Consider the following 24,795-nt stretch of genomic DNA (forward strand, 5'->3'; position numbering starts at 1 on the left):
CTAACAGGTGTAGTGTCTAATCTTTGTTTTTGTAAAATGGCTGCTCAGGAGGATTTATGTGATTTTTTATTGATCTGTAAGTGTATTACAGATTTTTGTAAGAAACTGTTAAAACCTTATTTCACTATGAACAATAATCACCACTGCGGTATCATATGAATTAAAACAATGTTGATTTCAACTATAATCTGTGTGATCATGTCAAGTGTGCCTTGTTGGTTTTTATGGGGTGAATCCACAATCCGGGATGGAGGAGATGTTATGAACTGTATGCTATTATTTGGTAAATATGTGTTATTTTTAGTATACTGGGAATTTGGTTTTATCAAGTGGCTGTTTATGAGTTGTCTATATTGTATGTTTTTATTGTTAATGAAGAAATCTGATTTACTGAAAATGTCATGAGTTTCGAGTTTTACAGCTGTGCCTGAAATAATCATTAGATGGGAGTACAATCTTGCAACCAGTTTCCAGCTTGAGAACTCCCCTCACATAATCTCATCCCCAAACTCTGAAAAAGGTTTCTATTGAAAGATTTCCACAACTTTTTTCAGAAACCTTGTTCTTTCGTCACTGTACAGTCATTTTACATGGTGGAGATATATTATGGCCACATGTCTTCTTTCCATTTCTCTGCTAGTTGATATACACTGGGCCTGATTTGCAAAACGTTTTTCAATGGGTTATTACCATTGAATAATTCTTTTGTAAATCAGGCCGACTAGGTCTGATTTAAAAAAGCATTTTCAACAAGAAACGTTTTCTAAATCAGGCCCTCTCTGCTCTCTACACCGCTGCCACCAAGTCCTAGAAAACCTTTTCCAAATCAAAAGATTGTATTGTTCAATTGTATGATTGTTTTTCTTTTAGTCCATGATTGTCCGAGGGAGAGGGACAATTTTTTGGTCAGGATCTGGGTTTGCTACTCTTGCATCATCATAATATCTCACATGTGTCATCAAATGTATTACCTATTAAACTTTCATTGATGTGTGAAATCAAAACTGCGTTCGTATTGAATGCTAGCTGGAACATTTTTCAGGAAAAATGTCAAAGTTACATCAGACCATTTAAAAAAAAAGGTTCAATGTGCAGTCTTCATCACTGGCCACATCACATCTGACCTGGGAGCAGAGGGCCATGAGTGTCTGTGTATGTGTGTGTGTACGGCTCACAGAAACACACTAAGTACATGGATGTTGTACGTTGTATTCTCTCAACTTTATTATCTATTGTTGCAATTCTCAAGAAAAATTGGTTTGTCATCAGAAAAAGTTTAGCCTACTTTTCCTAAGACTACTGGAATGATTACCTTTCGAGTAGTAATGGCAGTCCCTGGTATTTGTTTTATTGTTCAAAGTTAAAAGTGATAACACATACATATAAGCATGTGCAAGGCATGTAGGAAGTAGTTGGTATATACATTATTAAAATCTCCTCATCAAAACCATGCACAACATGTGCAATAACTCAGTCAGTATGTATGAATTAATTTCTTCAGAATATCTATCAAAAAGCCCGCCCAATTTAAACAAATGCTGTTCTGTTTGGCTGGTTTGAAATGATTCTTGTGGGCTTCATAAAACCCTTGCCGTCAATTCCAAGAGGTCCTGATGTAGTAAGAACGTTTATTTTCACTGCAAGGAAGATGTTCCTTTGGATTATTTTATGTGTGGTTTAGGGATCCCAAGGACATTGGATTGTACATGCCTGCAGTTGCTCATTTAAATGACATATGCATGTTTATCTTTGTGAACCCCATGATTGGGTTGCAAATGTAGGGCTGCTCTTTGCACAATAAGAGGGTTGACCTATTGTTGAAAAGGCTATTAGTAAAGAAGTGCATGATAGTGTGTATTGCTTCTGTGTTTGACAACATCCCTAGTGCACCATTTTGCTGTGCATTAATTAATTGCAAATGGAACAGACAGGCTTGTTCATTTTTGCTGTGTTAGTAGTCATAATCACTAGGCCTTTCAACAACGGCTCATTTTCTTTTAACTACTTTGCACTTCCATAGATTCCAGATCTCTCTCAGAAGTATTCTCTTTCTAAGAACATATGTGTTGAACTAAATCTGCTGGTTTCGGTAGTATATGATTTTCAAATCAAATGATATTTCTTTCCAATAATCATTGAATTGTCTGTGTTGAATTAGGTGTTAGTACCGGCTGCAGTTTCACAACATCCTTTTTGTTCAATAATAGCTACAGTTAATAGAGTTCTTAACACTAATTTCATCACATAATATTCCATGTGCTGTTCTATCAAGAGCATGTATTTGGAGCATATATTAAAACCCATTATTTTTCTTGAGGTGTAACATATGTGACATGTGTGCCACCTTACTAGACATGACTGCTGTATGTAAAGAATTTAACACAGACCTGGGATATCCCTGGTTTGTCCCTTGTATATATGCCTTTTGTCATTTAAATCATAAGGCAAACAAACCAATTATCTTCATTGATCAATTCCTGAAAGATGGGAGAAACAAATAGAGCTGTCTCCAATTGCATGAGCTAATATTTTGAGAAATCTCAATTCTAAGAAAGAGAAAATTATATTATTCTGATAAGCATTGTCGTTGTGAAAACCATTATAAATGAAAAGCAAGAAACACAAAAGTATAGAGGATAAGAGTCTAGAACCAATGTGAATGTATTGAAATAGACGAAAGCCATGTGTTTGTCTTTCATTAGAACAACCTTGATATCCATATCTGTATTTGATTTTATTGCATTTTAGAGCCTGCTGAAAGATTTCCAGTTCTTCTTATTGCAAACTCCGAAACATTGGAAGTGGTATTTCTCAATGGGAGTAATGTGTCTACCTCAAGCCCAGTGAACGCAAATGGAATACAAACATTGGATTTTATCTTTGATAAGGAGACCGTTTGTTGGATTGAATCCATAGAACCTGAAAATAAACTGAACTGTGGGAATTTCACAACATCTTTGGCGATTGTTGGGGAATGGACAATAAATATCTCGCAGTATCTTCACAGTAAGTTGTTTTTATTTATTCAATAGCCTATTTGATTTTGTTTAAACGTGGGATTTCTTAAATGTGTTTTTTTTAATTAAAATACGTTTTTGTTTAAACTGAAGAAAGATTGTGCCTTCTAGTTCCATAACTATAGCACAAGCCAGGAGGATATTATTAACAACTGCTATGTCATGGTATTGCTTCTTTTCACATACGTGTGTGTTAAATAGTGAATGCCATTCGATACCTGTTTCATTCTGAACCCACAAAAACAAAGGCTTCACTTGCCATTCCTAAATTGTATCACCAGTCAGGTGCTATGTTGTACAACTCAAACCAGACAAAAAGCAAAACAAACATCACATGTCATTGCTTTATGAATTGTGTTTATACATTTGAACATTAGATGCCTGCAAGATATTGTAGAGCTGCTTCTATAAACACATTTTAACGTAGATTTTGCTTGCATTAGGCACAGTCTGGGCTTGGTTTTTGAAGATACATGTCTGTGTGTTCTAATATATATATGCCTTTAATATAATAGATTTCCTGGTACAAGTTTTATTTTTTTTAATGGAAGGACAAACACGGGCAAAGTCGAAGTATAGATAAGGTAAGGCATGGCAACCTATATGGCCAGGTTTACTGACAAACAGGAAAACATGTTTTGCTGTTTCAATCTTAAATTATGTCATTGTTAATTAAGTATTTCATTGATTACATCGTATCACATAGTTATTAAAGTATGTTTTCTCTGAGAATGGCAATGATTCTGATTTCTTGAAAGAATCATTGTTGGAACTATTCAAGACCTGATTATTGGATATGTTGAGCTACCAAACCGAAATGCTCTGTTCACTGTGACTGACATGGAAAATTGGGTTGGGCTGTAAAACAATGATGGCAGATTACACATGAGCAAACCATTGTCATCCGCCTGTTGATGCCTTAGTTTAAACTCTTCATACAGTACAGATGGCCAGGTGGCAATTGCATTGACATATCTGTGAACGTTTGGTAGAACATGTAAAGTGATGATCATATCATTTCATTTCAATGGATCACCATTCCATCTAATACACATCCAGGTTTACACAAAGCATGCATGTTACTTGCCAGTATTCTCTCAAAACGCCTATTCTTTATCCTGACTTTAGTCATTCCGTGTAAATAGGAATGAAATAGAAAGGACCACATGTTGCATTACCTGATTTAGTTATTACACAAACATTGTAGCTTCCAACTTGATTGGTGTTGTTGCATTCTGAAAATGAAATCCTATAATGTAATGTAATAAACACTTCTTGTAATATGTCAATGCATGATTTTGGTTCATTGGTAGTTTCCGGTTCACAGACAAACCAGCCAACCACTTAAGGGAACTGGGCATTGCCAATGCACTTTCTCTATCACAAGAGCAAGGCTAACCAATAACTTTTTTTAATTAGTCTTGGAATTCCAATGCCTAAATGGAATACATGAGAATCAGCATTAATGGATGTAACAAGACCATACAAAAGGCTTTGTCTTGAGGGAATGGCACTCCCTCTCAGCTGGGTCTGGGCGGCATACCAGCGAGCTATCCAGAGCCAGTTGAAACCTTGAGGGGGACAATGGCAGAGAGGGACACAAATCCTGCCAACCCGTCGTGCCTGCATTCATCTCTACAGACCCCTATCTCCAACTATTCCTCATTACCAAAATGCTCACCTGTGTTTTACTTGTGTTTTCAGATCTGAATCTGTTCAAAATAACCTGCAGAGTAACTGTAAATCTTCCAGAAATTCAGAAGAAGACAAACCACCCACCCACAAAACTGAAACACTCCAGAAACCCTGGACTGCTTTAACAGCTGAGAAGAGCAAGCCCAGCACAGCCCGATAAGAGAGCAAGAGAGAGAGCAAGCTGCTGGACAGAGCTGGAAGTCTACATGGCAGTCAGAAAGATTGTGCGGTATGGCAAGAAGCACTGGCAAAATACCTCATGTAAATACTTGACCCAAAGGCCAACACAGAACAAAGGAGAACAAAGCCTAACACTGCATAAACATTGAATGACAAGAAAACAGGGAAACAAACGGATACTTTGAATCCGGTACACAGCCATGGACAGTACACGACATGCCTGCATGGAAACAGTGGTCAGGGCTTAAAGCAGTGGTGGCTTCTGGATGAAATTGTTGGAGTCGATGATTGGAGCTCGAATTGATAGGAACATCTATACCATCTCATTGCAATCTACAACCAACTGAGGAAGGCCCACTTGACTACAAACCCTGATTTATGTCTCTTAGCACAGGCAACGCTAACATATCTGGGTTTCTAAGTGGAGAATGGCAAGGCACTTCTTCAGACGGCAAAGGTAGAGGCGGAAGTCCAAGTAAAACGACCAGTCACAAAGAAGGACATGTAAGCCTTTCTAGGCTTAGGGTGATATTATCAGTGCTTCATACGCAACTTCCGGAGATTTATCTCCACTAACTGACCAACTAAAGAAAGAACAATGCAGAACTCTAGAATGGGACAACTAGGACAGAAGGCTTTTTTATCAGTGTATCTTTCCTCTTAGTGACCCAGGTCCTTTTTTAACATCAGCACATCCACTTTGATGATTTGTCTGGGAAATAGGGTTCAATTACCTTATTGGCCATAGCAGCCACACTACATCAGATCTCTGAAGAACCAATCTCAATTTGTATGACCTAGAGATTGTAGAAATCATAGATTGCAAACAGTGATATAAATGTAATCAGGGTTCCAGAAATAAATATACCCATAGAAAGAAAGCACAATGCTGCAGTGCATCTAAACTCACTTTGGTTCTGTCCCTCGACAATTGAATCAGGCAGGGACCACCAGATATCTGTCTCTGTCTTTGGGCACATGTCACAGGTTATGGCTCCCAAATCCCTCTCAGCCTGGGATCTCTTCGATGAATCAGTCCCCATGGATAAAGCCTTGGATTCATCCAATCTGCTCCCCCCAAAGCAGTTCTGTCTGCAATCAATCCATTTGGGCCCCAGATTTGAGAGGACACTCTCTTTTAATTAATTAGGGTTTCAGCCTAAATATTGCATAAAACCCTCCCAGAGTGGATTTGGATCACATCTAATTTCCATTAGGTACGCTCTCTGATTCAATGTTATCCAAATAACGAGTGATCTATTTTACTTCCGCCATTTTGTCCTTGGCTATTTTGTTTGAGAGAGCCTTTGGTTGTTGAACCTTTGTGACACACCTCTCTGGCGAGCATTGTAGCCATGTTTGAGTGCACGCGCTGTGCCACTTGAAAGAGAAAACCCGATGTGCACGAACACGATCATTTAATCAAGCCATGACTTTGTGCATACGCTGTACCGTTTAAAAAAGGCAACCTGACGTGCATGAATTTGTCATGATTGTCCAGGGAGTGATGTGTGGTTCCAGCCCACAGGACTATTCCTCTGCATTTTATTTGCACATAAGTCAATAAGGGATTAAACTAGGTATGAACATTTATAACCCAACAGTTTTTGCCCAAAAACTGTTTTGAATAATCCTGTGTGTTTGTCTGAATGAGCGTATACCCTATATCTAATCATGGATTTGTCTGTTTGTGCCAGATGGATGTTAGATGCCCACTTTTCATTCCTTAATCCATACTTGCCCTGATGAAGGCTTGGCCCTAGAAGAGATTCTGGCCACGACAAAGCTAAAACTCGGGTGTGCAGCTTCTCATAGTTCTTCTGACATTTACATCCCTGTTAGACCATGCAATTTAAGGCGAAGCTCTATTGTGCATGGAGCCAACATACAAGTGCGGCTCTAGGATATAAAATGTAACAGGTGTCATTTGATATTGTTCATTTTCTGTCCTCTGTGGTCCTTTCTCTCACAAGCCTTTGGTATCATAGGTAGGTTTTTGGTCTTCTTCGTCAGAAAATGCACACTGGTTAGGGTGTCTCCTCTGTCAAAGAATGTCCTAGGGCTCGTGGTTTTTCTTAATTGTGAAGCCTTGTTATTGTGTTTAGCTTTGAACACAATCATGCAGGAAGATTTATCATTAAATGCTGTGATACCTTTGTAATTGTTTTTCTGACTTGTCTTTATGTATATAAATTAAGTGCATATTATATGATATATGATATGCTATGATGGGGCATTACTAACGCTCCTGTACCCAAGTGTTTCTATGAACATTGGACCTGTAGTTGTTCATGTTTTGTTTGAGAAAGCTGACAGGGAAAGTTCCCAAAACTCAATTTCACTACCATTTCTCCATATGTCCACTTCTCTCAATTTCGTGACTTCATCCAACTTTAAACTGTATGAAGTAATAAGGTTCTCTAGAAATGTTGAGTTGCCATATTCTTAAAAATATACACATATATATGTGGTTCCGTTTGGGTTACTAAACACACATTTTCTGGGCTTTTTAGCATGTCAAATGACAGAGATAAATATCTGCATTATAAAAAAAAAGAGATGAGGGTAAATATGAATTATAATTATATATTTAAAATACAACATTCAGTCTGAACAGGCTGACATCTTCTATTTTTCTATGAGAGCCTCTGACAGACAGGCTGTGCCAAACCTCTGTGCCCACTAAGTTTTGACCCATTTTACCACTCTGCATGAAATGTTGCAGACAAATTAATTGCAGGGGTCTGCCAAAACAGTTGGCGCAAATCTATCCAGCATATATTCAGTGTCAACAACAGTGGATTTGTGTACCTTTTTTTTGTTTATTTGTATTGGGAACATTCCCAGTTTTTAGTCAGCTTCTTTTAGAAAGTCACACAGCCTAAACCTATAGACAGATCTTGGGCAGATGTGTTCCAAGAATGACAGGTGACATATGAGTGCATTCATTTGTTAGTTTGGCAAACAGCGATGTTGCAAAGGTTTAGAGGTGAAAAAACAGCACAAACTGATCTCTATATACAACCCAATACAGCTGCAGGTGTACTATCCATGAGCAGTCGTGACGAACCTGAATAGGGCTGCATATGAACATATGAAGCCCCTTTCTTTTGTTTAGACTGTTCTTGTGATCTCTAGAGGCCTCAGGCTTCTACATTATTCAAGAACACCACATTTTCATATGGAGCGTCACTTATGGCTGTTATCACTGATTTATCTACACCAGTGAGCTATGCTTCCATAAAGTATTCACAATAAGATGTGGTATAATCACTTATTTATTTACATTAGTGAAACTATTTCCAGAGGCCTCTCTCTCTGCTGACCCTTGTACGTCCAGCAGACTATCAGATTGTGTTCCACTCAGAAGTCACACACATATATACACTGAGTGGAACCACACACACAGCTATTTATAACTACTCATAACATAACTTTTTCCACATGGGATCCTTGGCATATATTACCTAATAACCTCCCTTTTTATCAGGTGATATGGGCTAACTGCACCAGAGAAAAACAGAAGCAAATAGAAGCCTTTACACAGATTGGAATTTACATCAGTTTCATTTAAAAAATCATACATTACCAGTTTTGCGAGGCAGTCTTTTCTAGAATAAACATAAGAGAAGCAATTGCAAAATACATGGCATTTCATTAGATTCTTTGCAACAATAAAAAGAACAGTGCATCAGTTGACTTGCAAAGCACAGAGAAAGAGAAAGGAAAAGAAAAAATCCAAATGTCCGTTTAAAATGAGTTTCATACTGCCTCATTTTGCACTTGGAAAACACATTATGATATTAATAAGTTAGAATCATGTTAGTACTGTTAATTATATTAGTTCATTAATCATCTAATGTGTCTCCTGCAACAGAGGCATTTCAGGTGAGAAAAAAAAATGGTGCGTTTTTAACTGTGAAAAAAATGATGTGTTTTTTTTGACTGAGTAGCCTGTCTTCATTTACATATCCATATGTTACATTGGCAACACATGGCTTGCTGGACCACATTATAGCAATACATTGATCTCATGCAGTGGTGCTGCACTCCAAAAACACGCTAAATAATCCTACAGGTGCCCCTAGAGCCCAGTGTGTGGAGGACCAATTGGGGCCACCTATGCCCTCCCCCCAATGGTTGTGGGAAACGAAGCTGACACCATCCCAGCTCAGCCCTTGTTGGAAAGGCCCATTTTGTCACCTGAACCGGCACAGGATGACTCCCAGGCTGACTTCCAGGTCAGCAAGTCTAATACACGTGTGGCGGTGAAAGTTGCTGTCACCAGGCCATGTGGATCTGGGGCAGCAATATCATCTGCTGCCCCAAGTAGCCAGGGTGGGGAGGCTGCAGGGGCAGCTGCAGCTCAACCCACCCCAGCTTCGAGTCTCCCCTCTGGGACAGTTTCGGTCCAGGTCCATCACACCGATGTTGGCCCTGCCAACATCACCCTGCAGCCAAATGCCTGCACCAAGTCCTATGGTCATTGTGCCTTTAGAGGCTTCTAGTACCCAGTCCACCTGGGCTTCTGCCCCTACTGACCAGAGCAGTGTAAGCCACTCAGGATCCGCACCACCTTCCAAGAAGAAGAAGAAGGGTGCTCTTGAAGTACAGGCTGAGACCCCAGTCACGGCTACACACTCTGGCACGTCAAGGAAGCCTAGCTTCAATGACACCGAACTTGATGCACTTGTGGCCTATGTGTTGGCACATAGGCCACAAGTGCATGCGAAATGTGGTGACTGCAGGCTGTAAGACTATGACTGCTCAACGTAGAGCCCACTGGCAGACCATCGCAGACCACATTAGTGCCCTTGTATTTGTGAGGCGCACAGCTGATGATTGCTACAAGCGGTGGAATTACCTTAAACGCAGAGCAAAGAACAAGCTGGCTTCCAATGATGCCTCTAATCTGGTGACTGGCGGTGGGTCTCCACCAGAGGACGACCGACTCACTGAACATGAGTCTGTTGCTGGAACCTTCGTCACAGAGGAACAGATCCAAGGCGTGGGAGACCTACCAGATTATGAGGCATTGTCCGGTGAGTGCCCATGCAAGTGTGCGTAATCCATGTGTATGTTTCTTGGGTGATGTGTAATGATTGAGTGCCAGGTGAGGGTGTGTACTCCTGAGTGGTATGGGTCACCCATGTGCTTCCTCCAAACCATTCACTGGCCTTGGGTTTAGGTATGACAGTATCCCTTCTGACCACAGTAGCCAATTAGCGCCACATTACTGCAGTTGCCCTTGAACTGTCATTTTGCAACAACATTGTTTTGATTTTTCAGTGTTCATTCACCCTGATTGTTTCAATCCTCCCATTTTTGCAACGCATTTTTCTGCCCTAATGCCACATCTGTGACATGGTTCTGTCATAGATAACACCCCACAATGGCCCACATTTATTACCTTGTTATGGGAATGATTTGATCATTCAGGCTGATTGAGTAAGGGCCTGCTCACATTAATTTTCGGGGCCTGTTTGAATGTGGAACATGATTGTTGTTTCCTGTCATGTTGAAGTGACCAACCATTGATGTATCCATCTGCCTGCCATCACTGTATTATTGCACACTGGATGTGTTGCAGTGTATGGAACATGCGTATTTTGTCACACTATTTTGCATTTTCCATCTCATCTCACATGGATGGGTGACAGTACTCATTCACTGACATATGGCTATACTTGTCAAATGTACCATGGCTATGCTACGTGCCATCTGTGTGCTGGCATGTGTCATGTATGTGGATTGCCCATGCCACTCACAGGCTAATCTGTGATGCCAGTGCTATCTAGCATCCAGCAGATGTGTTGATTTTCCATCTTGGAGTCCTCAGTGTCTGCTTTTTGCCTCCCCATCCAACTCATTGACAGTGCATGCATGCCAGGGTTATAGTCATGTGGTACATGTGTTATTCATGTACTGGATCTCTGCCTTGTCAGGCCTATGTGTGTGATATGGTGCTCATGTCTGTTTCCATTTGTTGTCTTTCATGTTTTTGCAGGTGATTGTAACGCTCACCTGGCTCCCACGGAGGCGCTGGTCTGGTCTGGGTTGCTGTGGCCTCTTCAAGCGTGATGTGCAGAATTCGGACCACCGATTGAACAGGACCCCCAAATCTTGCTTGTCTGGCCCGTAGGAATATCTGTCATGATCTCTGCTTCCAAAAGGTCAGGGTTTTCCCAACTCCCTTGGAAGCAGATCCATAACCCAGGTTCCGAGTGCCAACCAGTCCCAATTGGGACCTTTTGGACCCAGTCCTGGCGCCAGTGGCACCAGGCTCATAAATATGCCCAGTCCCAGCGCTGGAAGTGCCGGGCTCATAATGCTTGGGTGGACTTACCTGCAGCAGACCATGCTGCTTACTTGCCTGCCAGTTGAGCCTCTGATCCTCTTCTGTTTGGAACTACTTTTCCTGTTGGGTGGGGCAGGAGCCACTCCCTAGATTCAGAACACTGGAACTCTTCTGGAAAGCAGAAACTCTTTTCTTACCTAGGCGTGGCTGTGGAAGGAGACAACTAAGCACTACAGGAGGCTATTTAAACCACACCCGATGGATGAATCTTGCTTTGCGTTATTCTGCATCCTCTGCAGCAGAACGCTCATCGTGTCTTCTGCATCTGATCCTGGGCCTAAGGAAAAAGGCTTACCATCCTGAATCCAGTCTTCAGCAACACCTATAAAAACAAGAAAGAACAGGTTAGCATTACGGTCTTCAGTGACAGCTCTTCACTTACCTGGTCCATCGGCTGTCACCAACGCCTCGCGCTGCATTCCGGCATCTGAAAGACAAAGGCTTACCTACTCTTCGTGCGCTCCGGAGGTCTTCACACTGCATTCCGGCATCTGAAAGACAAAAGCTTACCAACTCTTCGCACGCTCCGGAGGCCTTCGGCGCTGCATCCCGCATCCGAAAGACAAAACAAGGTGCGTTTAAAGACATTGGGGAACTTTAATACTCACGTGCCATTACTCCTTTCCACATCTAACCCAGTGGGTATTCCGGCACCCTGCAGCCGCTCCGAACTTGTACCTGCAAAATAAAAAGACAGTTAGAGCGCATCGTGAAGCAGGCAACAAGCGCTTACTTACGTGCTTCCAGGCGCTTCTATTCATCACACGGGCTCCATCTTCAACTCACTTCAGCCCGTCATCCGCCATCGCCGGAACCCTGCAAAACAAGAGACATCATTACTAAAGACTTTAAAGACATTAGAATTACTCGAAACTTACCGTTCGTGCAGTAAACGACGGACAGCAGTCCTCTGAAGTCAAGAGGCCTGCTCCCCTTATCCAGTGAAGAAACTGGTTACAGCACCCTGCCCTGAGGCAGATGGAGAGCACAGCGTTCACTTACCTAAGGTGAGAGCGTTAACCTTTGGGGTTCTACAGGAGAAGAGAAAGGGAAGAAGAGAGAGACATTCAATAACCCAGTTCCTTAATCCCATATTTTCTATCTGCAGACATCTTACCCTTCGAGTCAGACATAGAGTGCACAGAGGTCCAGCCCAAAGAGCCAGCCGTGTGTTACACATCACCTTTGAAGATACGGTATATGCCCAGTCAAGACCGGCGCCTCTACGGGAATCAGGTGAGCGTTACAATATCCTTCTGCAGATGAGAAAGGGGATTAACTGTCTGCTGAATAGTGTGCTTGCTCCCCCATTTCCCCCTTCGTTCTTCTCTGACTTCCTCCAAAACCCCCGGTTTAAGCTCACCTTATGGTTTGGAAGGATGAACTCTCCATCCTGCTTCTGGTGCAGGGGCGCGCATTCGTCCAGTTACTTCACTAGTTTTCAGAATGGCGCTGGCAAATCCACTTGACTTTTCTGAGCGATACGGCGTAAGTATGAAGATGCAAACGTTCAAGTGTGAGCCTCCTTTTATGTTGTTTTTCCTAACCTGTGATCTGTCCTTTATTTCAGGTGCAGAACAAAGGCAATGCGTTGATGAGTTAAATTGCTGGTGGTAAAATCAGGTCAGTTAGTGATGAGGGCGACCCCTCTAAATGTCATTATAATTCCCCAGTAATGTCTTTTGTCCTTTCCCCATAGGGGCCGGGGTGCGGTACCTGCCAAAGATGCAGCGCCGACCCGAGATGTGGAATGGTTCACCAAGAAAAGCCGGTAAGTAATATGGCTGAAAATTCGGCTTTCCTCTTGTGTTCCCTTGCTCACCTTTTGTCTCTTCTTCTCTCCCCTAGGTGCAGAGATGTGGCGACTGGTGCTGAGAGCCGCGATGGGGCCGGGCGGCGTCTCGGGAACAGGTGAGTGAAGCGCGGCGCTGCAGCGAGCAACGCAGTGCTTTTAAATGGAAGTCTTCCTTCAGGAATGCTGGCGTGAAGATTCCGGATGCAGGTTAGAAGGTTGAATAAGTTCTTGGTTTTCACCTTTCCCTTCTCTTATTCCCTTACAGGTGTTCCAGGTTCGAGGCGGGCATGGCTAGAGTCCAGGTTCAGGAGCAGACACGGTGAGCGTTCAGCTGCTGGGATGTAGAACAACGCGAAGTACGTGTGGCTGTCCGGGCGTGGCTTAAATAGCCTTGGAAGAAGTTCCAGGTGAGTATTCTTCCACAGCCCCAACCAAGTAACAAAATAGTTCCTTCAGAAAAATAGTCCCTCCTAAGCCTCCTTTGGCTTGGTTCTTCATGCAGCATGGTCTGCATCAGGTGAGTGTGCAGCATGGTCTGCTTCAGGTAAGTGCACCAAACACTTCCCCTTATGAGCCTGGCGCCTATGGCGCCAGGACTGATGTCCAACATGAGCCTGGCGCCAACGGTGCCAGGACAGAGTCCAAAGAGCCCCTATAAAGGGCTGCTGGGTTTTTACCCGGGGGCATGATGCCTGCTCCCGGGGGTGCTGGGCCTGGCCTGGTGCTCCGGGGGTAGGCATCATGACAGTGATGACGCACTTGATGCTGCTGAGGTGGAGGAGATGGTGCAGACCCAGGAGGAATCTCAGCCACGACTGGGCACCAGTGGAGGACGTGGTGTGGTGGTGGGTGAAAACCCTATCCGCCTGCAGACTATACTGTCCATGGGTGTCCCTGGGTGCACCTCCTCATACCTCTATGATTCAGGTGCAGAATCGGACAGTGGGACTTACGTGCTATCACAGGTGAGTGTTTCTGGCAGGGATGCTGTTCTGTCCAACCCACCTGCACCGGGGGTAGGTCTATGGGGATGTCAGTGTTGGTAACTCAGCCTTTGGTGGTTACGGATGCAGGATTACACTCCACAACATCTGATCCTGTTCCTGGGCCAGCAGATCAGAGGGGGAATGCAGTCCTGCAGCATCAGGCAGTGCCAGCACAGCAAGGTGCAGATCGCCTTGCCCCAATCAGGTGTGGTGCCCGCCGACGCAGTGGCCGTACGCCACCAGGCTATACTGTATGGGAAAACTCCATGTACAGTATAGCAGCACAACAGGGAGCATCGGTTGAAATGATGGCTCAGCCATCTCCCCCCTGAAAGGCAGAGGGAGTAACAACAGCAGGCAACAGACTCCATTTGCCAATCACACAGGGAAGACATGTTGGCATCCAACAGGGACCGACGGGCAGCAATGGAGACTCTGCGCGAAGCCATATCTTTAGAGTCACAGGGCCACAGGGAAGCCCTGATGTTAGAACTCCATTTCCTCAGGGAGACTCTGGGTGAACTTGAGGCTTCCAAAAAATTAGGTCAGAACAGCAGCTGGAGTAGCTCACACGTTCGCTCTCAGCTGAGCTGCAAGCAACTCGTGAGGTGATCCGGGCATCATGCGAGGCCATGCATGCAGAAATGCAGGCAACCCGTGAGGTGCTGCATGGGGATCTCCGTGCTATTATCCTCCAGAACCAGACCTTCAACACCTGCATGCTTGCTGCCATGGAGGACCATAACAGGGCTTTGCATGGGCTGCCTTCCATAGCACCGCCACCTCCTGATGTAGCAGCAGAGGGTGAAGAGAGCGACAGCAGTTCTCCCACATTGGCGTAACCGTGCAGGCCATGAGCCCATGGAGGTATTTTTCTTTTCTCGCAACATCCACGCAGGTGGGTGTTGGGGTGCACCCTGTCCTCGAACCTCCTGGGTGGCCTCCCCCCTGGTCCACACATGGCCATTTTTGATTTTTGTATTTTTTTGTATTTTTTTTTTTAACAGTGTGTTGCCTTGTGTGGCTGTGTATTCCAGCTGGCCACATGCAGGCTTGTCCTGTCTGGGTTAGATGCTTGGGTTCATGGTACACACACCCCTCCTGCTTCCCCTTTCCATGGGCTTGCAATGGGTGTGACCAAGTGACAGTGACTTACACAGTGACATTGGGCTTGCATGAGCTGTGTGGGCAATCTGTAGACAAATCTATGTGTCCATACCTAGTGGGGATTGTTGTTGTATTGAACACTGCATGGTGTATTGATATGTGCTTGTGCATCCATGTCTTCCTCCTTATTCACAGGTACCTTCTTCATGTCTTCACAAGGCCGTCTCCTTTGCAGATGCAGTTCATGTTGTATGCAGTACACTGACAGATTTGCCTGACAGCAACACTCTACAGTTGGAAGGGCTCGATGTGCTGGCTTATTCAGGTTGTAAGACTTGCACTACTTTGAATTTGTACTGTCATATTTTGCCACTGTTTCATCCTGTGTTTCTGTATTGTGTTGCTGGTAAGTATTTGTTCATGTATGCTGTTTGTTATTGATTACTGGGGGCATATTGTCTGTGACCTGTTTCCATTTGGGACAGTGCACTTTGTGACACTTGTGTCATGTGTTGTGCATTCATTTGGTTGCTTTCACATTGCATGACATGCCATGGTGTGTTGGGTAGCTGAGATGGGGCGGGATTTGGTGACATGGCACTATTTTCATGTTGTATTTTGCAAGGGGGTAGTCATTCATGGAGCATGAATGTGTGTCTTTTTGTGACACAGCATTGGTTGTCTTTCAGTAGGTAGGGATACACACAATGTAACACTTCCAGGTGACCAATCTCAGACTGGAATGGTTGTGACAGTTGACTGTCCCTTATGTCATCATCATTGATTGTCATCTGGTATGTGCCAGGGCTGTGTGCACTCCTCTGGGGTGTGATTTTAGGTGAAGTAATTAGCCACCAGCTGCGTACGGGCTGCCTCACCACGTGCCCTTTCCCCTCCCATGCGCAGCGGCTGTGCATTTGGTTGGGGATGTGTGGGGATGTGTGGGCACCACCATGTCCACCGGCAGGCCCCGGCGGGTTGCAACGTTGTGCAGGACACATGCTGCCACTATGATCCTGCACACTACTGGGGGCACGTATAGCAGCTGCCCACCAGAGCTGTCAAGGAAGCGTGACTTCAGCACTCCGAATGTGCGCTCCACTATGCCCCAGGTTGCAATATGGGCTTTGTTGTATCTTACCTCGGGTGGTGTGGTGGGGCTCCGAATTTGCGTCATCATGTGGGTGCTCAGAGGGTAGGCACTGTCCCCTGGGGAGGTGATAATGGGTATCATTAGTGGGGTTTTGACATTACTCAGTATTTGACATGTGCAGAGGCATTTATACTCACCAAGCAGCCGTGTATCGCCATGCCGCCCAGCTTCTAGGTCCCGGTTTAGGGGTGACATTCTGAAAATGAAACTGCCAATGGTGAACCTTGGATAGTTGGCATATACTGAGGTGATGATTCCCTTGGCATCACATACTACCTGCATGTTGATGGAATGCCAGTGCTTGCGGTTTCTATAGATGTGCTCAGTTGCCCTGGGAGGACGTAGAGCCAGAAGTCAATGGCACCTAGCACTTTGGGGAAGTGTGCCACCCCGTAAAAGTCTTGGACGTCAGCCTGCCTTTCTGCAGGTGTTCTGGGCATGTACATGTGCCTGCGGACTGAAGAGCGTGCAGTCATGATGGCCAACACCTGGTGTAGGCAGCGTGACTGTGTGGCCTGTGACCCCCCCCACTATGGCACTTGTCCGCTGAAATGAACCAGTGGCCAAGAAGTCCAGTACATTGAGCACCTTTTCCAAGGGGCTCAGTGCATGGGAGCAGAGGGTCGGTGTTGTGAGGTCATCCTCCCACTCACTCACCAGGTCGAGTATTATGTGTGGTGGGAACCTGCACCTCCCATACACCTGGTCATCAGGCATCCAAAAAAGGCTGGTCCTGGGTGTAAAAATTCTGGGCCTGGCTATCCTCCTCCTCCTGCGGTGCCCCACGACCACTGCTGCGAGGAATAGTATATTAATCGTAGCATCTGAGCTTGTTTGTTGTTTGTGCGCACTTTTATGCTGCGTGGGGCCGCGTACGCCTGCTTCCTGATGGCGTGCGTGTTTCCGAATTAGCGCGTCTTTTTTGGCGCACGCGTTTCCCCTGTTCGATTCCATGAATACGTGTTGTAGGCACGCGTTTGGGCGTTCGGCGCATTTAACTCCTGTACTTCCCCCATAATGCCCACATTTTCATGCGTTGTTCCCCATTCTGCGTGTTATGCCCGGTGTTCCGCTCACTTTTGTTGTGTGTGCCGCGCTATGTGCGCTTTCGCCGTGCGCGTAGCGCATGCCGTTTGATGACGTGTGCGCCCGCCTCCGCCACACACGATTTTAGCGCACATCCCAGGATTTCCATGCGCACGGACTTCCATGAACCGATGTGCGCGGCTTTCGCACGCTTGCGCTGCGATTTTCGCACTAATTCCATGAATCGGCCTGTAGATGGTTTGATTAGTTTCCTAAGATCATTGTAATATCTTTGATTAAAAAGTAAACCACTTGAAAGCCTACCGATCTCTGACTCTATGATGATATTGCAATCCACACCCCGAACCACGTCATATAGTCCCTTAAACTATGAATACTTAGAAAACGGACTTCCCAATCTATTTGAATTTGCAAGAGCATATCTTTCCCTTCCAAGTCTGTCAGTGTTGTCTAAAATTAGATCTTTAACGCCTACATAGTATAATATACATCCTCTAAACTTTGAGTGATATAGGTTTGAAAACATGCTGCCAAAGTGATCTTTCCAAATAACACTTAGTATTATTATTATACAACTTGTACAAAACTGCTTTCTCATTCCTGTGGAATTACATTCTTTAGCATTCAAATTAACTATGTCAACTTGTGTACCATGGCATATTTTGTCAGATTACAAATTACCATGGTCCCTTTATCTCCATTCTGACGCAGAGGGGCTTCCACGGGACCTCTGATGATCCTGCACTCCTGTTTTTCAAACGTCCCTTTTTCTGATTATCAATTTCTTTCAACTGGAATATAGGTGACAACAATAACTGTTATGTCAGAGAAATTCCAGAATATACATTTTGGGGATTTCTAGTGTTCCGGACTCGATATGTTTTGGATGTAAGCTTGAAGATGCTCAACAAGGGAAAAGGCTAAGGGCCAGATAAACTATTTTTTACAGCAGTATGTTGAAGTAAAACCAAAAATCACAGGGAAGACTGTCATGATCCAAGCAATGCATGATGTGTCAGTTAGCCACTTCATGCTGCTGCTTCTCAATGGCTACCCAGAATGGAGGAAGGACAACATATATTAGAAATCATTTTCATAAGTGGGCTGAAACCAAAACATTTTGTCTAAAGGAGACAGAGAGAGAGAGAGACAGAGAGACAGAGAGAGAGAGACAGAGAGAGCGAGAGAGGGTATGTGTGTTTGTGTGTGTGTGTGTGTGTGTGCGCGCGCGTGCATCTGTAAATGTGTAAATGCATTTTTTTTGTTGATGTTGATGTTCTAAAATAAAGCTTTTTATGGATGGATACACCTGGAAAGAACAGATTAAATCACCCATTGGCACTTCTGGCACTGAAAATATCAGGACTTCTAGAAGGCATAAATATGTGCCAATAGTGTGGGAAATCTGTCTTCATTGGAATTAAACAACTTTGTGTTTTCAACTGCAGAAACATAACAATAACCAGTTCAACAAAAAGCAATTGCATATAAGATCTTTTTAGTAGTGATATTTCACCTTATGGGAGAAACTCAAGTTCAAAACATTAGGTTGTGTACCAGGTCAGATTTCAAATAAAATGTTCCACCAGTGAAAATTCAAAGTCCTGGATATTGATGTAAAACTTGCCATCATGTTGCACAGACATTTACTAAGTCACGTGTTTCTTTATTCCTATTTATGTACTTATTTATTCATATACAGGAGAAACAATGTTCTTTTGATCACAGCAGAACATACAATAGATAAGAAATCAGAGTTGATGGGAAGCAGTGAGCTTTTTACAATGGGATGTGTTTGAGGGTCATTGTGGTCTGCAAGAAGATTCAATCCAGCACTACAGCCAGGTCAATGCCTAGCCTGGGATACTGAATGAACAACCCTTATTGATATATCTTTATGTCCAGGTTCATATTCTGGATGACAACCCCTGTATAACACCCCTCTCTTAGAATCCCCCTGGCCCCACTGAGCCAAGAAGTAGATCTGTTTGCAAGTTTAAAAGGTTTATTTGAAAAAAAAAATAAACAGTATATATATATATCACACTTTTATAATGAATTAATAATTGAATATCACACTTAATCTGAGCAGTAATCAATAATGGATAGTCTGGCACTAGCACACTTCTTTATAATCAATGAGGAGTTAGTATAGGATGGATCAAGTAGCAAAAATATTTTTATGATTTCAAATGGATGCAATGTTGAATGAAAATGCAGTACAGAACTAACTAATATGGTTTCACAAGATATCATATGTTCACTTTTCCCCTGGTGGCAATTCACCCCCCTCCCCTATACAATGTAAGACATGGAAGTAGATGGAAAGAGGGGCACACAGTTCTCAGGAATGCAATCAAATACAATACGAAATTCAGTTCCCCCCCAGCAAGCTTAGAGAAAACCGGTATGAGTTTTAAAACACAGGCCCAAGTGCTTTGAATGTGGTGGCAATGAAGTGAGAAATATGCTGAAAATGCTTTTAATTCCCCTTAGGAGGTTCAGGGTGAGTGAGAGATACTAGAGATGAGTGCAGGCTCACTTTAGCAATGATTCAGAGATGGTGATTAAGAGGCAAACAAATTTTTAGCAAGGAAAGAAATGACTGCTGATGGTTACATGTGGCTGGATTTTTAACCAAATCGCAAATCGCGGTAAAATTCGCAAGTGCGCGAATCGTGATTGCGGCAAAAGTATAAGGTAGGAAGTCGGTTCTAGGCTTGTTGGAAAGGTAAGATTCTAAGCTTTCAGAGGAAAGTTAAACCAAGTTCCAGAGATACGGACGATTAAATAAAGGTAGTTTTTCGGATTTAAAGTAAACTCAAAATGACAGGTGACAGCTTGCAGCTTCGGAATTGACAAGTGACAGTGATGCAGATTTACAAAATGACAATTGACAACTTCTAGGAGGCAGTTCTGGTTAGATTAAAATAGTTTGGATTAGATTATTTTAACTAAGAGATTGGTTCTGCACAGTTCTGCTCGGTACTCACAATATTATATATTAAATAGGCCTCGCCACGGATCTGGTCAGGTTTTGGACTGGACTCCGGTTCTGGTCTCGGCACTTCACAGTGATCTGGGTCAGCTCTCTGGTTCTGCTAACAGTGGTCTGGGTCACTCTGGATCTCTGGCCTCTGGTTCTGGATACTGCTCTGCTTTCTCGGGGTACAGCACTGCTTCTGGATCTTTCTGGCGCAGGGTTTCAGGCCAGAATCAACAGCTCAGCCCGGCTGTGAATAGTGTGCAAATGATTTTGGGCCCGCTGACAAATACTTTTGCTTGCAGTGGGCCTTCTTGGTTCAAAGTTCTGTAGTCTCTGTTTAGCTTGGAAGTCTAAGTGTAGGATCTCTGGATGTGAAGTCGTCGGTCAGCATGCTCCGCAGCAAATGGAATTGAATGTCTCTACCTGTCCCAGCAGTCTCTTTTTATGTGTTTTGAAAATGGGTGTGTGCCTGGGCCTAGCTAAGCCTGCCCCTCTCTACTTGTCATTGGCCCAATTCTCCCCTCTCCCATGATTGGGGGAAGGAAATGTGAGTCAGGGTGATGCTGTAGGTTTTATGGGTCAGAGGATCCTCCCCTGGTCAGTTTGCCCACAAATCTATATTTGATTCCAATACATATTGCACAGATACACAGTTGTTTAAAATTACATGCACCCATCACATATCACATGAGGTATACTCTGTTCAAACTCTGCTCTTCCTGGGGGCTTGTATTCAGAAATGGCAACATTTTGCACTTTTTGACTGGTTTTGCAATATCGGACATTTACCCAAATTTACACACATGTGCGCAAGGAGTGTGGACATTAATTGATGAAGTGTCAGATTTTTAATATGCAGACATTTGGAGTGAAACCCTATTTTCCACTAGCAACCCCCCAGATCATACCACCGGGTCCTAAAACCTCTTAAAATGTGGACAGAAAAATCACAAGAATTATGGTATCATTTAGCTAATTTTGACAAGTCCGCACCATGAGTTATACATCTTTCTTAAAATCATATTCTGGCCAACAGGGGTGTGTCTTCCCAGGTCACATGGTGGAGAAACCAGTCTATCCACTTTCTTTAAGCTCAGCCTGTCCTCAGAGGGGGCTGTCCCTCCACGTTTCTGCCAAGAGGAAGCCACTTTTACGACACCCCCAATATAACTTTTGCCTGAGTCAAGGAAGGGCTTTGTTCAAAAGGCAGCCATTTACGATCCCCCCAATAAACCATCTGCCTGGGCACAGGACAGGCCTTTGTTCAACTCCCTGCTCCACCCCTAATCTAATCAGAGAGGTAACAACTCATTTTGGCAAGGGGAAGAGTGGCTGAGCAGGTTTTAACTCCTGTGGGGGTAGATGTCAGGCAGAATTCAGTTTCATTAAGCCAGGTTTCAGCTAAATGTCACTTTTTGTCCCCCAGTTTAAGTCTATTACGATTTTTACATACACATTAAATAATTACTTCCTTCAAGACATTTCAGAGTATAGTTTTATATTGTATCCACCTCTTAGCAAGTCTTTCCTTGGTCTGGTTTTGTTTCATTTGTTCAGTTTTACACAAAGGTCTGGTGGTTTTAAAACGCCGGCTTTCTGATAGTGGTGAGTACTGGTAATGCAACCTTTTTTGGGATTTAAGAAAATGAATTCCCCACAGTTCTGGGTTGCTTTTGGCAATCAGCATTGCCGTTCCCAATGGTTTCAGGCTACTGTCTGGGTAGCCCAATGGTGGTTTTAGGCAGTGCCCTCCTGTGCTCACAACATAGGCAAAAATGGGTGGCAGCCTATTCTTCATGCATTTCCCTGTGCATTTTCTGGGAAGTTCTGGCCATCATGATGTTTTCCATGCCAGTACTGCACAGTTTTCCTATTCTGGCGTACATGTGGGCTTTTTGGCCATCTTGGATTTTCTAAGCCCACAGCACCAAATGTTGCAGCATGATAGCTCAAACGTGGGTCAGGACACCCAACAGGTCATGAAGTGACATTCAGGTTGTGGAGGGGAGTAAATGCAACAGTCACCAGGGACAATATTTAAGCGGACATGCATAGATTAAGGACAATCAACATTAGGCATTTTTAAGTGTAGGTAGGCAGTACGGCCAGCTGTGCTCAGGATGTGACCATGATGGGGAAGTGATAGAATGTAGGCTGAGGAAGTGAGGGACAGAGGCAGGTTAGAGGCAAAGGAAAAATTGTTAGCTAGCAGACACATTAGAGGTAGGTTAAGAGGGTAACACAGAGGCTTCTCAAATTCATTCTACCTTTTTTCTCCTTCCCCCAGAAGCTCAATGTTGCCCGAGCCCTGGTTGCCTCTAGGCATGACTACTGCAATATACTACTCCTGAATGTCCCTTTTTCCATTCTGCAACCTCTACAAATAATACAGAATAGGACAACGAGACTTATCCTTGGCCTGAAGCCCAGAAACTGCATCTATACTGCCCTACAAAGCCTTCACTGCCTCCTGGTTGCATCACAGATTACATTTAAATACCTCTATATCATCCACAAGGCTGTGTGGGGCCATGGACCACACCATCTGCAACTCTCTATCACTTAATATTCCCATTCTAGACACCTGCGCTCCTCTGGCACCAACTCTTTGTATGTAAAGCGTTTAGCTAAACAGAGGGCAGTTGGTCTATAGCTTTCCTCTGCTGGCTCCCTTCTTTAGAACAGCCTCTCCCTCCATCTTTGTCTTGAGCAGGACTTTCTTAAATTCCGAAAGCTCCTCAAGACTTTCCTCTTTACCCCCTCCCCTCTCCCACTCTCAGATGATAATTTCACTGTTGCTTGTTTGGAGTGCAGAGCCCTTATACATCCTGACCTCCTGACCAAATCATCCCCAGCTTCTTTCTTTCTTCAGCTCACCATCCTCCATGGCTCACACCTACCTTACATTGCACTTCACAGGTTGCTCACCGTGAGCTCCACAGCACCTATCCCAGTCCCCCTCTCTTCTGCACTTGCACTTTCAGAACACTCACAATGCATAATAGGCTCGACCTCCCCCAAACCACTGTATTTAATATTTCTTTATGTATTTCACTGTATTAACTGTTTAATTGTTTCACATCCCCTTGTGCCGTCCCTGTTGCTCTGTGGGTGCTTTAAAACAGTATTTACTTCCTGTATAAGCCCCTAACAAACAAACAAGAAAATACATTTAAAAAACAATACTAGTTTGCAATTACCAATTTCTTTCTGCAGCCACTTCCTTCTCTTTATTCAGATTGTGGCATTGACAGAGAGCAACATTCACATGGAGTGTTGATCCCATCCACATACAAAGTCCACATCCACTAGTACACCACTGAAGGCCATGCCTCTGCATTATCCATAATGAAACGGCCGCAGGCCCCATATGCTCATTGTTTTATCCTTGACATATAGATGTCATGATTGATGCCCTTCGTTCGGACATTGCCCATGTGCATCAGAAAGGTTAGGAATTTGGGATTCATCTTTAGAACCACCTCCACCTTGCTAGCCAAGCAAGAGTAAACTCCTTCAAATGCTTAAAAATCCCTTTCTTCGTGAGTGTATTGATCCTGTTGAATATATAGTCAGCTGCACACTTCAGCAACCAGCAAGCACATGAATAGGGCGCTGTAAGTCTAGAGATTGAATATTACCACAAAGGGACCTCTAACATCGATGGTCTCTCATGGTCCAATGGTGAACGTGGAAGCATCAAGGTCAATAGTAGGGCCCAAGCCATATCCCTTCTCGACCCACCTACACATGATCACTTCCAATGTAAAGGTTTGAAGATATTCTCACTACAGCCTTTTTAACCCTCCATAATAATTACCTCCAGTGGAGAGCCTGCATGATTGTGGTGAAGTGCATGACTCATGTTGTCGCATATTGCACATATCTTTCAAAAAGAAAACTCTGCACCTCCTATGTATCATCCCGATAATAGTGTGCAGCACTGTTGAAGCACAATAAAACAAACACAGAACTATATATCATTTTGAAGGTTTGACACATTTGCTTAATTCCACCTACATGGTTAATGGAAATGTAAAATGTAAAAGGGTACATATTGTCACAAATTTCTAACAATCATTTGAAAGATGTGGCAAGTCGGAATTGAGTGCACCTCTTGCATGTTCAATTCCCTTCTTTGCAATTTGAGGGATGCATCATGCATTCTATCGTCCAAAACTTAAACCGATTTTACTTTTGTGTGTGACACAGAGTACGAGAATTCCATAAAACATGGTGGCCAATTTATGGGACCGTATTACTGACTATGGAATTCCAGAGGTGCCCTCTAGAGATTGGAGTTGTTTTTGTATGATTTTTTTGTATTTTTTTATTGAGGGTTGCTGCGTTTTTTGTAACGATTTTATTGGTTTTCATTTTTGTGATTTCAGGAGAATATGTAGAATCACAGAGTCATATGATGATTAGTGATTTATACATGTGTATACAATGGAAATTTGAATTGTTTTAG

The 24,795-nt window shown here is 43.5% G+C and overlaps 1 protein-coding gene across 3 annotated transcripts in view; it reads left to right on the plus strand.

The window, feature by feature from the left end:
• The window catches only part of LRP1B (LDL receptor related protein 1B), a 4,835,697-nt gene that overhangs the window by 1,717,924 nt on the left and 3,092,978 nt on the right, over positions 1-24,795 (plus strand). For all 3 annotated transcript variants that reach the window (XM_069616528.1, XM_069616527.1, XM_069616526.1), the window contains exon 6: positions 2,749-3,006. In XM_069616528.1, the coding sequence (XP_069472629.1) occupies positions 2,749-3,006 (258 nt within the window). The remainder of the gene's footprint in view (positions 1-2,748; positions 3,007-24,795) is intronic.

The sequence above is a fragment of the Ambystoma mexicanum genome, chromosome 9 (genome assembly GCF_040938575.1).
Source record: "Ambystoma mexicanum isolate Mex_15411 chromosome 9, UKY_AmexF1_1, whole genome shotgun sequence".
In the NCBI taxonomy this organism is placed as follows: domain Eukaryota; kingdom Metazoa; phylum Chordata; class Amphibia; order Caudata; family Ambystomatidae; genus Ambystoma; species Ambystoma mexicanum.